The sequence below is a fragment of the Lepidochelys olivacea genome (assembly GCF_965140295.1).
Source record: "Lepidochelys olivacea isolate rLepOli2 genome assembly, chromosome: 1".
NCBI classification, from domain to species: Eukaryota; Metazoa; Chordata; order Testudines; family Cheloniidae; genus Lepidochelys; species Lepidochelys olivacea.
In genome coordinates this window covers 218,860,317-218,880,109 of record NC_140411.1, presented here as the reverse complement: position 1 = coordinate 218,880,109, position 19,793 = coordinate 218,860,317, and the positions used below count along the sequence as shown (strand labels likewise).

General features: G+C 46.1%; 1 protein-coding gene across 3 annotated transcripts; it reads left to right on the top strand.

The window, feature by feature from the left end:
- Window positions 1-1,571: 1,571 nt before the first annotated feature.
- On the top strand, window positions 1,572-9,038 carry LOC311524904 (C->U-editing enzyme APOBEC-1-like). Of its 3 annotated transcripts, none has more exons than XR_014712638.1 (5): window positions 1,572-1,809; window positions 3,682-3,754; window positions 4,005-4,405; window positions 5,441-5,562; window positions 8,175-9,038. XR_014712638.1 is itself a non-coding variant. In XM_084636532.1 (5 exons), exons 1-5 carry the CDS (start codon window positions 1,788-1,790, stop codon window positions 8,283-8,285), a joined length of 684 nt encoding a protein of 227 aa, XP_084492658.1. In that variant the 5' UTR covers window positions 1,572-1,787; the 3' UTR covers window positions 8,286-9,038. The 3 variants fall into 3 exon arrangements, 1 of the variants encoding a protein (XP_084492658.1); XR_014712639.1 differs by having other exon boundaries at window positions 3,682-3,885; XM_084636532.1 differs by having other exon boundaries at window positions 3,682-3,709.
- Window positions 9,039-19,793: the final 10,755 nt, after the last annotated feature.

Here is a 19,793-nt window from a genome sequence, read left to right as displayed (position 1 = left end):
CTGGGGTGGGCAGGTTGGGGCTCCTCCCATCCTGGGGGCCCCTCAGGGCTTCTCCTTTTATGGGTGTGTGTGTTTTTTCGGGGTTCTGGTGTGCGGGAGGCGGGGGAGGCCTTGGGCAGAAGGGGTGGGGCCTCCCCAAAGCCCATGCTTTGAACTATATGTAATGATCAGTGGGTCAGGGAAGTGTCTGATGTGAAGAGATTACTCTGGAGTGAGGACACCCTCGACCCTGTCCTAAGGGGTCAAGCCTCCCAGGAATCCCAGGCCCAGCTTCGTTAGGGTTACGAGGACTCTGCCACACAGGAGAGTGGAAGGAGCATCCTTGAAGTCAGGCAGGCCTCTGGGTAAAGGGAGTTGGAGCAAGGACTCAGATGCTTTTGCTAGCCCCTTTCACCGGGGTAGTGTATAAGCCAGGAAAGTTTTTCACAGCCAGAGCATTCCCCCGCTTACACATGTACATCAGTCTCTCTCTCTCTGTGAGGCCTCTGAACTTAATTGGAAGTGTTCCATTTGCGAAGATCTTGAGCACTGCAATCCAGCCTAGGAAACTACACCTCCCATGATGCCTTGGGGAGAGAGAGAAAGAGAGAGAGAAAGAGAGAGAGCATTTGCCTTCCACTTTCAGAAAATGCAAAGAGAGCATGGGATGGGCTCCATTTTGGAGAGAAGCTGAGGTTGCTTGATGGAGCTCTGTCCACACCAGAAGCTGCCATTAGAAAGCCAGAAGCTGCTGCTGAAAGCCTGTTGGGGCTTCGACGAATTGTGCCACTTGGAAAGATGCCAGATTGGAATGACTCTGCCTCTTGTTGCCTTGGCTGGTCAGATTTAGGGGAGCAACAGAGTGCTGTCCTCAGCTTCAGGACCTTCAAGTGCACCCACGCCAGCATTTACAACTCTGAAATCCAGAGGTCCGGGGTGGGGTAAAGGGTGGCAGTGTAAACGCAAGTTGGATATGTTTCATTTACTGCTGTAAACTGTATTTGTTAATTGCTTTATCGAACTCCCCCCTGCTGATTTACATTAGTTGGGACATTTAATTGAAGTCTGTTACAGCATGTTTCCTTAAATCGTTAAGTAAAGCTGTGTTAACTCTAATCTAAGTGTAGATTGCGTGTGTACTGTTTATAATTGGTATTTTTGAGTTAGACCCAATGCACAGATTAGCTCAGGTTTACTCCTGGAGGCTCCCAAGGCACGTCGTCGTGTATACAGGACGGACCCAGCCAGGTGGAGGCACGGCCAACTTTAGTTTCCTTTTCAAATAAAAGGACTGCAGCGGAGGGGTAGATAGAGGATTCTCTCCTGTCCAACATCACCTTTGGGATACTTCTTTACTGTCAACGGCATCCAGTGCCCAGTCATACAGGCAAGTGTTGCCAGCTCCCGAAAAACCCAGGGAGGAAAGTGAGGGGAAGAGGGGAAAGAAGGTTCACACAAGTAATGCAGTTTACATCTGCTCTACTTTTGCTTCTGCTTCTGCCAATGGGAGTGCAGGTGGGGTGGGGTCGCCTGGGCCCAGTGGCCAATGGCAGGACAGGGAGTAGATATGAAGTGCTGCAGGGTGGGGTGGAGGTACAGGCAGGGAGCCCAGGCAGTGCTGGGTGAAGGCAGTACAGAGCAGGGGAGGAATAGCGCTGGGGCAGGATGCTCTCTGAAATTAATGAGAAAGTGTGGGTCAGCGTGCTGGGTTCTCTAATCCAGTGTTTCTGTTCTCAGGAATAGAAACTGAAAGGGAGAAACACACCCCAGTAAAACAGGACACAGCCTGGGAGGCTGTACTGAAAGCCATGGCCACTGGCTGGAACAGAGGTAAAGATGCTGTGTGTGTGTGTAAATATATATATATATATATATATATATATGTGTGTGTGTGCTTGTGTGTCTATATCCATAAAGTATAAGTGACAGGTTTCAGAGTAGCAGCTGTGTTAGTCTGTATTCGCAAAAAGAAAAGGAGTACTTGTGGCACCTTAGAGACTAACCAATTTATTTGAGCATAAGCTTTTGTGAGCTACAGCTCACTTCATCCGATGAAGTACTCCTTTTCTTTTTAAAGTATAAGTGTGCATTTATATGTGTTAAAGCCTATATGACTTTCTGGGCATATATATGTATGTGCATATGTACGGCTGTTGTGAATCTATGTATATACTATATAATAGATACCTCCAGTCTGTTTCTCTGTGTGAGTTTATTTATAACCAAACTATATTTTTAGTTACTAACTTTTTAATAAAGATAAAGTAACTGACAATAAAATGATTTTCTTGCTTAAATACCAAAGAAGTGCTTCTTACAAAAACACAAGGTGAGAGAATACAGCAGAGCTGATGCAGTCTAGGTTGCAGATTACAAGAGGTACATGTACAAAGTTATAGAAATTTTTTTTTTGAAAAAAAAAAAAGTATATCCCATTGGATCCATCTTCCCTCAAAGAGCTCAGATTTTTGTGTGTGTCTCTATCTTTCTGTCTGTCTGTCTGGGCTTATCTATATTAGAAAACTTGCACCAGTGTAACTAAATAATGACAGGTTTCAGAGTAGCAGCCGTGTTAGTCTGTATCCGCAAAAAAACCAGGAGTACTTGTGGCACGTTAGAGACCTACACATTTATTTGAGCATAAGCTTTCGTAGCCCACGAAAGCTTATGCTTAAATAAATTTGTTATTCTAAGGTGCCACGAGTACTCCTGTTCTTTTTGTAACTAAATAGTTACACTAGTGCAATTTCTTTATAGGTATGTGCATGTGTTCTTTCTGGGCCTGATCCAAAGTCCATTGAAGTCAAGGGGAGTCTTTTAACCGATTTCAATGGGCTTTGAATCAGACCCTAGCTGAGTATGTGTCTTTGCATGTCTGGACATGTTTTGACGATGACCGCATGCCCGAGTGTGGGCTCTCAGATTGAGTTGAAAATGGCAGACAAGAAAGTGCCGATGATGCAATTTTAAAGATACAGACTCTTTGTTACTACTAACTCCTGCTGCTGAGGAGGAAATGAGAAGTTTAGAAGTGTCCTGTGCAGTTTGCTCTCTGTGTTCCCATAGCATGTCAATCCTGTTTTGTCTCCTGAGACTCTCAATACAAATAACAAGGGATGGTTATTCTGTTCCAAAACAGAACCAACGTGAGCAAATTGACTGAGAAATCTCCATTTTAAAAACACTATTATTAATTTTAGTTTCAAACATATTACTGGCAGCATCCACATTTTAAAATAAAAGAAAAGTTTAAAAAAAGAAGAAAGGAAAGAACAGTTATTTGGGCATCGGTGGGATCTTACAGTTATAAGTCACAATTTGAGGGCCTGAGTCCCATTGATTTCCATGAACTTTGGACCATGTCCTAGATATTATTAATGTTGTTATTTTATTATTTATTAATAATAATGATTTTTCATTGTTCCATAGCAAGTAATGGGCATTCTCCTTCCCTCCCTCATGGTTAAATTAATAGACATATTGGGGGCCAGAATGACCCCTTATCCACCTCCACTATCCTCAGGATACTTCACATTAGCAGGGAGTTGCTTTTCTCAGGAGTACTGATTAGGAATTGTCCATTGAGAAGGAACAATTGTGGGCCACATGGTCCCAGGGAGGATGCATTTGGAGGCCTCCCTTTTTCTCTCTTCCCCTATGTTTCTCTCTGTGCACCAGGTGACTCTATTCTCTTTCCCACAGATCCTGTATGCAGAGGCATCACACAGGGGTGAGAATGAAAGCACCATACCCACATCCTCCACAAGATTTACAGGCAAAGTGGGAGCTGGGAAGATTCAGATCTCACTCCCGTCTCATCAGTGTGACATCAGATTTAACTCTCCTCCTTCCCTACCTCTCTCTCTTTTCTTCCATCACTATCTCTAAGTCTCCCTCTATCCTTCTGTGAGTTCCCTTTCCATTTATCTGTGCCTCCTTCCCATCCCTCTCATTTTTAACTTGCTGTGACTGGCAAGCTCTTAGTGATACAGATGCAGACAGTGACTCCTTGGGATGTCTTTCAGGTGGAAGATACGGCAGAAGGCATTTGTGAAGAATTATGACCCAAGTGTCCTTTCAAGTGTGACTTACCTTCTCTATGAAATCAAGTGGAACTATTGCAGAAGGCGCTGGCAAAGATGGATCCGTTGTGCCGGCGGTGAGCATGCTGAAAAGTACTTCCTGAAAGATGTCTGTAAAAAGCTAAGATATGATCATTTTGTCCACTGCTCCATCACCTGTTACATGTCCTGGAGTCCCTGTGGGGACTGCTGCAAGAAGATCATAGGTTTTCTGGAGAAAATGCCTAATTTGAGTCTAGCCATTTATGTAGCACGGCTCTACTGGCACAAAGAGGAAAACAATCGTCAGGGTCTGTGGAGCCTGATGAACATCGGCGTGTCCATCCAAGTCATGGATCTCTCAGGTAATGACTAAACCTCCCAGGTAATGACTCATGGGGTTACAGGATCTGGATGGTTCAGAGGGGATTAGGGATGGGACTGGGGACATTTTGCCTCTAGGTCACTGGTTCCAATTCATCCTTGGTCAGTGACCAGCTGAAGTTGTATATGAGTTATGGAACCCTTCACTTCTGGGTCAACAATTCCAGTCTGTCCCCAAGTCTTGGGGGGATTGTGCAATGGGATGCAGAGCTTTGCCTCTTTAGGTCTGTAACGGAAAAACACTATCCGATAGCCATTTTGTGGCTTATGTGAAATGAGCTGGTGGTTGCAGGCAAATTCCTAGCAGGGCAGGTGACGATCACTAAAATCTCCATCCCTGCTGGCACTTATTGATCCCCTTGTCTCAGCACAGAGGTTGAGGCATGAATGAGCCGTAAAGAGTGAAAGCCCCTTTTACTGCTAGAGATGGGAACTCAGAACTGAGGCAGTGCAAATTGGTGAGCCCATGTGCATGGGTGAAGCTGGTTTGGCTGCCACTGTCTCTGATGTTCCATTCAGAGTATAAACAAAGAACACCAGCCTCCTTCATGGTGCAGTCAGTCTGGCACATTTCCACATTGTCAGTTTCCCCTTAGAACATACCATTATATTTAAATGCAGGGGTATGTCTTTGAAGCCACCTTTAATCCAGCCCCAGTGTAAAATCGACTCACGCATAGATGCTGTGCTGTTGCTACTAATTATGAAGAATTAGATGATATTTTACTCTTACTTTACATAAATGACCTGTCCCAGGTGAATAAGTCAGGGAAATATTGCAAGGCAGGTTTAATGAGGCCTCCCCTGGACAGAAAGATGGAAAAAGCCAGGAGAACATGAGTTCCAAATGCTAGTGTATCCTTGGCTTCCGTCAGCTGGTTCTTCCTAAGGGTGATGTGTCTCCATGGCAGAAGCCCAATGCATGGCCTTGCTCCCTTGCGCCTGACTGATCTCTGAGTGGGCTGAGTCCACTGATGTCTCCTTCAGCTCATAAGTGAATAGGTCCATTTTCCCAGATTATGATGACTGTTGGAGAACATTTGTCGATGATGAGGACAAGTATGAAGATGATTATTGGCCCAGGCACTTCACTCCATGGATAATGCTGTATTCTCTCGAACTCCAGTCCATCCTTCAGGTCAGTGGAACTTTAGGGAGGGGGAAAGTGCATCCAGAAATGATCCACAGTCGCATGCAGAACCCATTTTCTGACCTGGATGTTTCCTTGACCTCCTTCGAAATCTCCTTGGTTCTGTGAGAGTTTTTCCTGCAGCTGAGCTATAACGTACAGTGATTCCCAAATGAGGTCATGGGGTTGCTAAAAGGACAGGAAAAGGTTCTTCACATCTTTTGTCGCATTTAAAAAACACCTCTGTGGTTTGCTTTATTGCAAAGCTGTATAAATGTAAAAAGTGTCCAGTCCTTTTAAGAGACAAACACCAGCAGGGTTTTCCTCAGCCAAAGTATAAAGCAAAGGTCTAGAGCAGGGTTTGGCAACCTTTCAGAAGCAGTGTGCCGAGTCTTCATTTATTCACTTTAATTTAAGGTTTCACGTGCCAGTAATACATTTTAACGTTTATTAGAAGGTCTCTCTCTATGTCTATATATTATATAACTAAACTATTGTCGTATGTAAAGTAAACAAGGTTTTCAAAATGTTTAAGAATCTTCATTTAAAATTAAATTAAAATGCTGATCTTACGCCACCGGCCCGCTCAGCCCGCTGCCAGCCTGGGGTTCCGTTCACCTAGGCCGGCAGCAGGCTGAGCAGGGCCTGTGGCCGGGACCCTGGCTGGCAAGGGGCCGGCAGTGGGCTGAGCGGAGCCAGCAGCCGGGACCCCAGACCGGCAGTGGGCTGAGCGTCTCAGCCCGCTGCCACTCAGCCTGCTGCCGGTCTGGGGTTCCGTCCGCCGGCTCCTGACAGCCAGGGCCCCACTCAGCCCACTGCCGGTCTCGGATCCTGGCCCTGCCCACATAGAGTGGGTACCTACCTTCTTCCTGGTTCTAGCCCATTCTCTTCCTCTCTCTCTCTCTGCACTGAGCTGAGGCTGGGAATGCACTAAGCACAGGGCTGGGGGTGAAGGAATAGGTTGGAGGTTGTGGTGTAGGGTCTGGCCAGGAGCTAGAATGAGGGAGGGGGCTCAGGGTTGGGGCAGGAGGTTTGGGTGTGGAGTGCTTACCTGGGCAGCTCCCATTTGGTGCGAGGGGTGCAGGTGGGAATGTGGGGTGGGGGTAGGGGGGTGCAGGAGCTCCTATTTGGTGCTCAGGGTGGGAGTGGGAATGTGGGGGATGCAAGAGTCAAGACATCGGGTGTGAGGGGGCTGGGTATGTGAGGGGGGTGCAGGAGTCAGGGCATTGGGCGTGGGGGAGCTTGGTATGTGTGGGGGTACTGGAGTCAGGGCTGGGGTCATGGGGGGTGCAGGGGTCAGGGCAGGAGGCTGGGTGTGTGGGAGGGGGGTGCAGGGATCAGGACAGAGAGCTAAGGTGTGGGGGGGTGCAGGGATCAGGGCAGAGGGCTGGGTGTGTGTGAGGGGGTGAGGGGGGAGGAGAAGAGCGGGCCGGGGCGGGCAGGACTTTTAATGGCACGCTGCTGCTGCCTGCCGGGGTCCCGGCCTGGGTTCGGCAACAGGCTGAGCGGGGCCGGTGGCTGGGACTCGGCAGGCAGCAGCGTGCCATTAAAAATCGGCTTGTGTGCCGTCTTTGGCACGCGTGCCATAGATTGCCAACCCCTGGTCTAGAGCATGGCTAGGCAAGTTCCAGAGAGGGAAACCCCCCAGTTCTTCTCTCAGATCCTGTCCTCAACCTAGAGACCTTTCTTCCTGACCCTCCCTTGCATACTCGACTTCCAGCTGTACACTGCACATCCTTCTCTCAGGGCCCATCGACACTAGCAAAACTGTTGTCAGGCCTCCCATCCCCCAACCAGAGCTGGTTAACCCCTTTCCTTGCCAATGTCTGGATGGGGTTTATATATTCCCTCCCAGTAACGGGGCCATTGAATGTTTCATTGAACTCCCCTAAAGTCTCCTCCATTTCCAAATCACCAGTGTCAGCAGTTGATATGTAATCTATAATCAGTGCATGATGAGTAGAGCTGGTCAAAGAATGGAATTTCTGTTCTGTGGGAAATAACAAGATTTCCTTTCATTCTACTTTGGAACAATCCTGAGGCCTTTTGAAATTTTTTTATAACCACTCCCAGGAGGTGAAAGCAAGCAAGCACACCCTCTGCAAAAAGACAATGGCCTGGTGACTAGAGCACACCTGTGGAAGACCTAGGTTCAAGTCCCCACTCAGCATTAGACAGAGTAGGGACTTGGACCTCAGTCCGCTATATCCCAGGTGAATGCCCAAACCACCAGGCTATTGGCTATTCTAGAAGGGCATCCTCTCTCTGTCTTTCCCTCTTTAAATGACATTCTGGCCTTGAGAAAACCTTCCTGGCAAAAGCTTAATCATAATTGATATATTTCTCCAACACATTTTGGTTTTGATGAATCTGCATGTTCTGATGAAAAATGTTTAGTTGGAAAACTCCCAACCAGTACTAATGACTCCCTGTGACCATTAAGCGTGCCATGGAACTCCTTTCAACTCACCCTGGTTCTGAATGAGATTTGAAGCATGGTGATTGCATTTACAGTGAGTTCCTGCCATGTCCATTAAATCCCAGAGTGAGTCTAGAGTGCAAATGTTAAACTGCCAACCTCCCGAAAAGAAATTAACTTCAGCTCCCATTTTTCTCACCAGGACATTCCCTCTTGCTTAACAATTTCATCAGGTAGGAACCAGTCTCCAGTTTTCAGCCTACATGTAAATAAGAAACAGAAAAGAGCACTCGCATCAGCCAATCCCTATTAGCCGCCAGTATCCTGGCCTGGGCAGCCAGCCAGTCTCTGGAAGCCGTGAGTGTCTTGAACCAGCCATCAGCTGCTAAGCAACAGAAACCAGTTGACAGGAAACATCACCCACATTAAAACTCCAGAACTGGGGGAGGGGAAGAGGATGCAGCGAGGATGGGTGCAAGAGAGTGACTGTTTTGCGATCACAGCATGTTTTCTCAGTTGGTGGGTTGCTCTTGCATGAGCTGAAAGCCCATTAGAATGTTTAATCATTTCAATTTGATTTAGTTACTCGTAGCCATTTCCTTGCCATTGCTTCAGCTTGTAGCCTTTTGAAAAGTGAATCCTGTTTAAATGTGTAATGCTGTACAGGTTTCAGAGCGATAGCCGTGTTAGTCTGTATCCGCAAAAAGAACGAGAAGTAAATTTGTTAGTCTCTAAAGTGCCACCAGTACTCCTCGTTCCTAATTCTGCACAGTGACTGAGTCGTGTTAGCACCTTTGTACGTGTTTATTCCATCACAGCTAACACAAGAGTATCTTGCTTATTCTGCAGCCGATGCTGTTTCACCAAGGGAACATAAAACTATAAGATTTGCTTTGTGTAAGCAGTTTATAAGGAACTAACTCGTTATGCAATAACATATATAGAGATCTTAGAGAGGATTTATTTTCTGTGGTTATTTCTTTGAATTATGTTTCTCTTGTAGATTTCTAGATATTACTTTGTGTCATTTGTCAACATAACATTTGAATAAAATATCTATAAGGAAGCACTGCCTTTGTTTGTTTGTTTTTTTTACATTTTCAAAATGTAAATCATATGGTACTCCTTAATAATCTCTGGTCAGTGCTAACATAAGAATGGTCCAATGTATGGCATCACAGATTGTTCTAAGAGTTGATTAAGTGGTGGGGGCAGTTCTTTAAATGAATTGACATTCCAGAAATTGGCTTTACCAGTGTTTAAATTTTCCTCTAGGCTTTCCCGTGGTCCTCACACTCCATATATTGTGTTCCTTTGTGAGATCATGGAAGGCTGACCGCATCCTACAAATAAGAACTTCATATATATGCAGACATTAACATGTATTTACATAAAGAAGATATGGCAGTGTACAAGGACAGCAAATTGTTGCAGAGAATCTCTGCAGCTATTGTAATTGTAGCATCTCCCAGCAGACTGATGCTGGGGTTAGGGAGCTCCCAGTTATTCCATTCTTGGCCTCTCCCAGCGGAAGGTGATGTGGAGAAAAGAGCAGGAGACTCAGAGCAACTCTATTTCCTGCTCTTGCAGCTACAGGTGCTGTAGGGCCCAGTGTTTTGAAGTGGATTTGCCATGGAAGCTATGGCTGAAAAAACAAGCTACAAGTTTCAAGTGAAATTTTCCCCCTCTATATGTCTGTCTGTGTCTTTCTCCCCTCTCTGTCTCCTTTATCCGTCCTCCCTCTCTTTTCATTCCCTACAATATCTCTGTCTCTCACTCAGTTACACACCCATGAGAATTTTGGGAGATTCCCACATCCCTAACGAGAGATCATCAAGACTCTACAGTGTCCTCTGTGTGCCTAAGTTACCTCCGCAGGAGTCCCTATATAGAACTCTGATATATTTCTCATTTCACCTCCCTTACATTCCAGATGACACACTGGGCAGATATGAGGCAGTTCCCTTTGATCCCTGAAGTTTTAGTGACCAGGAATAGAAACAGAAAGAATAACATTTAATAAAATCATCCCACAGTTCCAAAGCCTGGCAAGATAGTGAGAGGAACTCATGACAACAGTGTCTGTGTGTGTGTGTTTGTGTGTGAGAGAGAGAGAGAGAGAGAGAGAATCACTCCCTTGGGAGTCAGCTAAATTGAAAAGCATTTGTAGTGGCTTTTACTGACCAAGTGATGTTTAATTTTTAAGAGTTAATTTTCTAGTGCTAAATTTATCAGTGAACATGAATTAATATTCAGTGTGCCCATAACTGAGAATTTCCATACTGTTTCACATTTCAATATAATGCTATTTTATAGTGTTTCTATAAGTGGGGAATAACATGTATTAAATAGTAATGATATCTGAATTTTTTTCTGGTCATAACTAGGGCTGTCGATTAATCGCAGTTCACTCAAACGATTAACTCAAAAAATTAATTGCAATTAAAAAAATCAATCACGATTAATCGCAGTTTTAATTGCACTGTTAACCATAGAATACCTATTGAAACGTATTAAATATTTTGGCTGTTTTTCTACATTTTTATATACATTGTATTCTGTGTTGTAATTGAAATCAAAGTGTATATTATTTTTGATTACAAATATTTGCACTGTAAAAATGATAAACAGAAGAAATAGTATTTTTCAATTCACCTCATAAAAGTACTGAAGTGCAATCTCTTTGTCATGAAAGTGCAGAACAGGCATTTGCACGGCACTTTTGTAGCTGGCATTGCAAGGTATTTACGTGCCAGATATGCTAAACAATTGTATGGCCCTTCATGCTTTGGCCACCATTCCAGAGGACATGCCTCCGGGCTGATGACACTCGTTAAAAAAATGCCTTAATTAAATTTGTGACTGAACTCCTTGGCGGAGAATTGTATGTCCCCCTACTCCGTTTTACCCACATTTTGCCATATATTTCATGTTATAGCAGTCTCAGATGATGACCCAGCACATGTTCAGTTTAAGAGCACTTTCAGTGTAGATTTCACAAAATGCAATGTGGGATTTTTAACCAACCCAAGGTTTAAGAATCTGAAGTACCTTCCAAAATCTGAGAAGTCTTAAAAGAGCAACAACTCCAATGCGGAAACTACAGAACCCAAAACCACCACAAAGAAAATCAACCTTCTGCTGGTGGCATCTGACTTAGATGATGGAAATGAACATACATTGGTCTGCACTGCTTTGGATTGTTATCGAGCAGAACCCATCATCAGCATGGATGCATGTCCACTGGAATGGTGGTTGAAGCATGAAGGGACATATGAATCTTTAGTGCATCTAGCACGTAAATATCTTGTGATGCCGGCTACACCAGGGCCATGCGAACACCTGTTCTCACTTTCAAATGACATTGTAAACAAGAAGCGGGCAGCATTATCTCCTGCACATGTAAAGAAACTTGTTTGTCTTAGCGATTGGCTGAATAAGAAGTACCACTGAGTAGACTGGCAAGCTCTAAAATTTTATATTGTTTTATTTTTGAATGCAGTTTTTTTGTACATAATTCTACATTTGTAAGTTCAACTTTCATGATAAAAAAATTGCACTACAGTACTTGTATAAGGTGAATTGAAAAATACATAAATACAAAGTGAGCACTGTACACTTTTTATTCTGTGTTGTAATTGAAATCAGTATATTTGAAAACATCCAAAAATATTTAAATAAATGATATTCTATTTTTGCTGAACAGTGCGATTAATCATACGATTAATTGTGATTTTTTTAATTGCTTGACAGCGCTAGTCATAACCAGCGGAACAGAGTTAAGTGTAGAGAGGTAACCTGTAAAATGTAAAAATAACATATATAAATTCAGTGTCAGCACAACGTAGGTACTATAAACCACATGCTACTGACATAAATGGGCCTTACATTTGGTATCTTCAAGAAACAGAATCATATGATAAGTGCATGTATTATTCACTGTAACAAATGTACAGTGTAATTAGGGCAGCGGATTTTATGGTAGGTGTATGTATTGTGATACAGCATGGCCAGAGGGCAAAAGGAGAATGTTAGAAGGGAACCTTATTCCCTGTAGAGGGAAGAAAGTTTGCTATAGATTAATTAAAGCACCTGAAGCCAATTGGAGCACCTGAAGCCAGTCACATGATAAACCCCCCGGCTTCAACTGGACAGGAGGAGGAGTTGAAGCAGAGTGGATTGGTGTTGGAGCAGAGAGGAGTTTGGAGGGAAGCAGAGGAGAGTTTGGAGAAGTGCTGTGGTGGGCTAAGAAGACCAAGACCCTAGGTAAAGGGACACCTGGTTTGTGCAGAAGGAGGGCAGGAAGCCCCACAAGCTGAAGGACAGGAGAGGGAAGTAGCCCATGGGAAGGAACTGCTAGTTTAAGCTGTTTACCGCTATCCCTAGGGCCCCTGGGCTGCGACCTGGAGTAGAGAGCGGGCCCCAGTCCCTCCCTCTCCACTCCCCTCTTCTAGGACACTAGTGGGGCAGTTAATACCCCAGTGCCCTGAACCCCCCCAAGAAGAGAAAGCGTGAGACTAATCAAAGTAGTGCCGGCAATTTGCCACATGTGGTGTTAGCAGTGGGATCTACGTGCTTGGGATTTAAACTAGGATTAGCCAAAACCCTCCTGTCCCTAAGATGGACGACGTGGTCAAGGCCCTAATACAAGCCACCACAGCCCAGCAGGAGGCTACCTGGGTCCAAGCAACCGCCCAACAGGAGGCGACTCGGATGCAGCAGGAGACTAATCATCTGTTGATGAGTCAGGCTGCCCAGGACCGAGCCCTGCTGCAAGAGCTGGTGAACCAGATGAAGACCTTTATGGAGCTGAACCACAACTGCGACAGGACCCGGACTATACGAGCCAGCCACTGCCTACAGAAAATGACATGGGAGGATGATGTGGAGGCATACCTCCTGGCTTTTGAAAGAACAGCCCTTCAGGAGGCCTGGTCTCGAGATCAGTGGCCTGGTATCCTCGCCCATTCCTGTGTGGGGAGGCCCAGAAGGTTTACTACGATGTGGCCGCGGAGACTGCAGCAGATTACCCGCAGCTGGAGTCAGAGATCCTGGCCAGAGCCGGAGTAACGACGGCGTTGCGAGCCAAGAGGTTCCATGAGTGGCAGTATACAGAGGACAAAACACCCCGATCACAATTGTTTGACCTGGTCCACCTGACCCGGAAATGGCTACGCCCTGAGACCCTAAGCTCTGAGAACATGATGGAGCTCCTGGTACTGGGCCAGTACATGAGGGGGCTACCACCAGGCCTCCGGGCTTGGGTTGGCCAGAATGATCCCTCCACCTCTGATGACAGCCCACAAATTGTTCCAGACCCCATGGGGTGAGACATGGCAAATCAGGAAGCCAGTCCCAAACCCAAGGCCCTGGACTATCTAGAACTCCAGGAGAAGCATAACTTGGAGGAAAGACACCGAGGAATGGCCCGAGGCCGAGAAGGGACCTGGGGGTTTGGGTAGAGAGGGCTGGGGGGCCAGCCAAATAGCCCCAGGCAGAGGGCGGCAACCAGAATAAGGGGGCAGTGTTACGAGGGTGGGGAATTGGGGCATATAGCAGCCCAATACCGCAACAGGGAAGAGCCTATGCAATGTAATCTGGGGGATCATGGGGAGTAATGTGGCCTAATCAGCCTGGTAGGGGTCACAATGACCTCGCATGGGTATACAAGATCAGTAAAAATGAATGGAATTGAAACTGTAGCATTAGTAGGTTCTGGGAGTGCTGTCACGCTGGTCTCGGGGAAGTTGGTGGGGCAAGAACAACTAACCCGGACCAAAAACACAGGGGTAACATGCGTTCATGGCACCGTAAATTTCTACCCCACAATCCCGGTATGGATTGAGATCCAGGGGAATACTACCGTGGTGACTGCAGGGGTGGTCCCCAGGCTCCCCTACCCTGTCTTAATTGGTAGGGACTTCTACGAGTTTGAGAGCTTACTCCCCCCAGTAGAGCCAGGGGAAGGTAGCAACCCCTGGGCTGAGACGGAGGCACCTACAGATAGCCTCACCCCAATGTTTGCCAAATTTGCCCCACAGTTATTCTCATCCCCCGGAAAACCCTGAAAGTCTAGGCTGGAAAGGAGGGCAGATAAAAGATTAGGGACCAAGATTCTAGCAGAGAACTAGAAAACCTCCCTTGTTGGTAAGTGAACCCATTCAGGAGGCCAGGAGATAATTCAGACCAGTGAGGACTCGGAGGTGGTTCCTAGCCCCAGTAGGGGCAACCAAGGGGGCGGAGTAGAAACAGGCCCCCTGGAATTAGGTCAGATGGGTACCGCATGTGAGAATTTTGGGCAGGACCAAGCCAATGACCCGCTATATGCGAATGTGAGGGAGGACGTAGTGAAAGTAAATGGTGTACCCGTGGAAGGAAAGACCAAAGGCCCAAGGCTATATTACATGCTCAAACGTGATCTGTTGTACAGGATAGCACAAATACGAGGGGAAGAAGGAGAGCAACTCTTAGTCCCACGGCAACACACAAGGGCAGTACTCGCGTTAGCTCACAGTTATCTATTTGGGGGACATCTAGGAGTAGACAAGACACTGGATAGAGTCCTAAGAAGGTTTTATTGGCCAGGAATACATGCAGAGGTCCAACGCTATTGTGCCTCCTGCCCTGAATGCCAGTTGCATAGCCCCCGACCTCACTTGCGGGCCCCATTAGTACCTTTGCCTATTATTGAGGTCCCTTTCGAGAGGATAGCCATGGACATAATGGGCCCACTGGAAAGATCGGCACGGGGCCACCAAAACGTACTAGTCATCCTTGATTATGCCACACGGTATCCAGAAGCCATTCCTTTAAGAAACCCCACATCCAAGGCAACAGCAAAAGAACTACTCCAGGTTTTTGCCAGAGTGGGTATCCCTAAGGAGATCCTGACAGACCAAGGAACACCTTTTATGTCAAAATTAATGAAAGACTTATGTACCCTACTCCACATCCAGGCCATACGGACCTCAGTCTACCATCCACAAACAGATGGACTGGTCGAGCGGTTTAACCATACCCTTAAAAGTATGATCCAGAAGGTGGTAGCACAGGATGGAAAAGACTGGGATACCCTTCTACCGTATCTAATGTTTGCTATACGGGAAGACCCCCAGGCATCCACTGGTTTCTCTCCCTTTGAACTACTATACGGATGCCACCCACGTGGAATATTAGATATTGCCAAGGAAGATTGGGAAGAACAACCCAACCCAGGAAAGAATGTCATTGAGCACGTGACACAGATGAGAGAGCGAATAACTTGAGTAACCCCTATAGTACAAGAACATTTGGAAAAAGCACAAGAGGCCCAGCGGACATATTACAATCGTCAGGCGAAAGTACGGAGATTTCAGTCAGGGGTGATGGTACTAGTGCCGACAGCAGAAAGCAAACTCCTAGCCAGCTGGCATGGACCAGATGAGATAGTGGAAGCCATTGGGGAGATGGACTATAAGGTCAGACAACCAGACCACCGAAGGCCAGAGCAAATCTACTACATCAACTTACTGAAGCCCTGGCATGACTGAGAGACGTGCCTGGTCATTCGGGGAGCTCCACCCAAGACAGATGACTCACAGGGGCAGGTGAAGATATCTCCTGAGTTAACTCCAGAACAACAAACAGAGGTCATTGATATGATCCAATGGAACCAGGACGTGTTCTGTACACAGCCGAGCCATACAACACTGGTCCAACATCATATTGTCACCAGTCCTGGAGTATGGGTGACGATAAGACCGTACCAAATACCGGAAGCTAAAAGGGAAGAAATTAGGACAGAAGTGAAGAAGATGCTGGAACTCAGGGTTATTGAAGAATCCGACAGCCAGTGGTCCAGCCCTATCGTCCTAGTCCCCAAGCCTGATGGCACCCTAAGATTTTGCAACGACTTCCAGAAGTTGAATGAACTATCCCAATTCGATGCCTATCCAATACCACACATTGACAAGCTAGTTGATCAGTTAGGCAAGGCCCAATACCTAACCACTCTGGACCTGGGGTCGGGAAGGAATTTTCCTCCAGGGCAAATTGGAAGAGGTCCTGGAGGTTTTTCACCTTCCTCTGTAGCATGGGGCATGGGTCACTTGCTGGAGGATTCTCTGCTCCTTGAAGTCTTTAAACCATGATTTGAGGACTTCAATAGCTCAGACATAGGTGAGAGGTTTATCGCAGGAGTGGCTGGGTGAGATTCTGTGGCCTGCATTGTGCAGGAGGTCAGACTAGATGATCATAATGGTCCCTTCTGACCTTAATATCTATGATATTGGCAAATTCCCCTGGCTGAGAATGCCAAGAAAAAGACTGCCTTCTCTACACCCGATGGCCTGTTCCAATACACTGTCCTCCCTTTCGGACTCCATGGGCCCCCTGCAACATTCCTACGACTTATGGACAAATTGCTGCGACCCCATGCCAGGTATGCCGCCGCCTATCTAGACAACATAGTCATCCATAGCCCTGACTGGGAAATGCACCTAGGAAAAGTATCGTTCCCCTCTATTCGACATTGGTGAGGCCTCATCTGGAGTACTGTGTCCAGTTTTGGGCCCCACACTTCAAGAAGGATGTGGATAAATTGGAGAGAGTCCAGCGAAGGGCAACAAAAATGATTAGGGGACTGGAACACATGAGTTATGAGGAGAGGCTGAGGGAGCTGGGATTGTTTAGCCTGCAGAAGAGAAGAATGAGGGGGGATTTGATAGCTGCTTTCAACCACCTGAAAGGGGGTTCCAAAGAGGATGGCTCTAGACTGTTCTCAATGGTAGCAGATGACAGAACGAGGAGTAATGGTCTCAAGTTGCAGTGGGGGAGGTTTAGATTGGATATTAGGAAAAACTTTTTCACTAAGAGGGTGGTGAAACACTGGAATGCGTTACCTAGGGAGGTGGTAGAATCTTAGAGGTTTTTAAGGTCAGGCTTGACAAAGCCCTGGCTGGGATGATTTAACTGGGAATTGGTCCTGCTTTGAGCAGGGGGTTGGACTAGATGACCTTCTGGGGTCCCTTCCAACCCTGATATTCTATGATTCTATGATTCTATGATAAGCGGTACTAGGCGCCCTGCAGAAGGCCGGCCTCACTGCCAACCCACTCAAGTGTGTGATAGCACTAGCTGAGGCCAGATACCTCAGGTATGTAGTAGGGAGAGGTTTGGTGAAACCCCAATGGAACAAAGTGGAGGCAATACAAGGTTGGCCTTGACCAGTCCGCAAAAGGCAGGTCAGAGCTTTTCTAGGGATAGTAGGATACTATCGGAGATTCATTCCTCATTTCGCCACAAGAGCAGGGCCATTGACGGATTTGGTAAAGGCTCGGGGCCCCGAGATAGTAAAGTGGACTGATGTGACAGAAGGAGCATTTGCAGATTTAAGGACAGCCCATTGCTGCCATCCAGTACTCATCGCCCCAGACTTCGAGAAGGAATTCATCCTACAAACAGATGCCTTGGAGGTAGGACTAGGAGTCGTCCTTTCGCAGATGGTAGGAGAAAAGGAACACCTGATCTTGTACCTCAGCCGGAAACTACTCCCCAGGGAACAAAAGTACGCCGTCGTTGAAAAGGAATGTCTGGCGGTAAAATGGCTATGGCAACTCTCCGCTACTACCTACTGGGGCGGCGGTTTACCCTTGTGACAGACCACACCCCACTCCAGTGGATGCACAGAAACAAGGAGAAGAATGCAAGAGTGACTAGGTGGCTCCTATCCCTGCAGCCCTTCCATTTCTGGGTACAGCATAGGGCTGGAAGCCAACAAGGCAATGCTGATGGCCTATCACGACAGCACTGCCTCTAGTCCCAAGTAGCCCAACCCCATGGTGTTGAGCAGTGGGGGGATATGTGATACAGCATGGCCAGAGGGCAGTAGGAGAGTGTTAGAAGGGAGCCTTATTATGATGGCCAGAAAAGTCTTAAACTGAACATGTGCTGGGTCATCATCTGAGACTGCTATAACATGAAATATATGGCAAAATGTGAGTAAAACGGAGTAGGGGGACATACAATTCTCCGCCAAGGAGTTCAGTCACAAATTTAATTAAGGCATTTTTTTAACGAGTGTCATCAGCCCGGAGGCATGTCCTCTGGAATGGTGGCCAAAGCATGAAGGGCCATACAATTGTTTAGAGGGGAGCCTTATTCCCTGTAGAGGCAAGAAAGTTTGCTATAGATTAAGTGAAGCACCTGAAGCCAATTAGAACACCTGAAGCCAGTCACATGATAACCCCCCTCCCTCCCCCCAGCTTCAATCAGACAGGAGGCGGAGCTGAAGCAGAGTAGATTGGTGTTGGAGCAGAGAGCAGTTTGCAGGAGTTAAAGCAGAGTGGATTGGCATTGGTATAGACACACACACAAACACATATGATAAAAAAAAAAATCCAAACAGGACACTCGTCTGGACACTCCATTTTCTGCTCAGGAGAGGATGAGAGAACAAACACATGACCGATGTTAGCTAAATTGCTTAATCATCCAAGGAGACCAGAGCTGTCTCTGTGCCAAGAGCCAGCCTGAAAGTGGTTCAGAAAAACAGAGGATTCCCGATAATCCTACAGTTATTTTCCCACATATTAAAGTGAAGAACTGGGAGTCAGTAGATATGAGTTGTATCCCTGGCTTTGCTACAGACTCACTGTGTGGCCTTGGGCAAGTCATTAAAGCTCTTTATGCCTTGTTTTCCATATCTGTAAAACAGGGATAATACTCCCCTACATTCTCTTTTATACAGTTTCTCCTACCATGCTCATCACTGCAATATCTAAGTGTCTCCCAGTAGTGCATTAAGCAATTTAACTAACATCGGTCATGTGTTTGTTCTCTCATCCTCTCTCCAGCAGAAAATGGAGTGTCCAGAGGAGTGTCTTATTTGGAATTTTTTTTATGATATGTGTGTGTGTGTGTGTCTATATATATATATATGTGTGTGTGTGTTCAACCATATTGTTATTTCTCTCTCTCTCTCATATACACACACACACTCACATACACACATTGCTATATGTTTATCTTAAGGCCAAAGAATTGCACCTTCCACTTAAAGTGGAAGGTGATGAGGTGTGAGACGGTCCGTAGTTCCTGGGATCCTTCATTCCACAGTCACAGACCAGCCCCTGAGAAAGTTCTGTCTCCTGCAGCTCCTCCAGGGGTTTCTGAGGATAGCTATATTCTTGTAAGGGAGGCACTCAGGTACTACGGTGATGGGGGGGGGGGGCATAGAAATGCCTATGAATACAGCACCCAGCACAATCAGGTTGTGGTCCATAACTGGAGCGCCTAGGCACTATGATATTATAAATAAGAAAGAACGATCAAAATGAATTCTCATTAATCTCCCAAAAATGGGCTGTTAGAAAGAGGGTGATAACTGAGGTGCAGATCAGCTACACAACCAAGGACCAAGAACTGATTTTTTAAGAGACACACAAAACTATAAAAGGAGTACTTGTGGCACCTTAGAGACTAACCAATTTATTTGAGCATAAGCTTTCATGAGCTACAGCTCACTTCATCGGATGCATACTATGGAAAGTGTAGAAGATCTTTTTATATACACACAAAGCATGAAAAAATACCTCCTCCCACTCCACTCTCCTGCTGGTAATAGCTTATCTAAAGTGATCATTCTTCTTACAATGTGTCTGATAATCAAGTTGGGCCATTTCCAGCACAAATCCAGGTTTTCTCACCCCCCACCCAACTTGATTATCATACACATTGTAAGAAGAATGATCACTTTAGATAAGCTATTACCAACAGGAGAGTGGAGTGGAAGGAGGTATTTTTTCATATGTACAACTTGCCCAATCCATGTCTCTCAGCTTGT

What these genes read in the sequence shown, in the direction of transcription:
- LOC311524904 (XM_084636532.1), top strand. Translation starts at nt 1,788, where the DNA reads ATGGCCACTGGCTGGAACAGAG. An exon ending in CCAAGTCATGGATCTCTCAG is followed by an intron (nt 4,406 to 5,440) that starts GTAATGACTAAA and finishes CCATTTTCCCAG; the next exon opens with ATTATGATGACTGTTGGAGA. An exon ending in AACTCCAGTCCATCCTTCAG is followed by an intron (nt 5,563 to 8,174) that starts GTCAGTGGAACT and finishes TTTTCTCACCAG; the next exon opens with GACATTCCCTCTTGCTTAAC.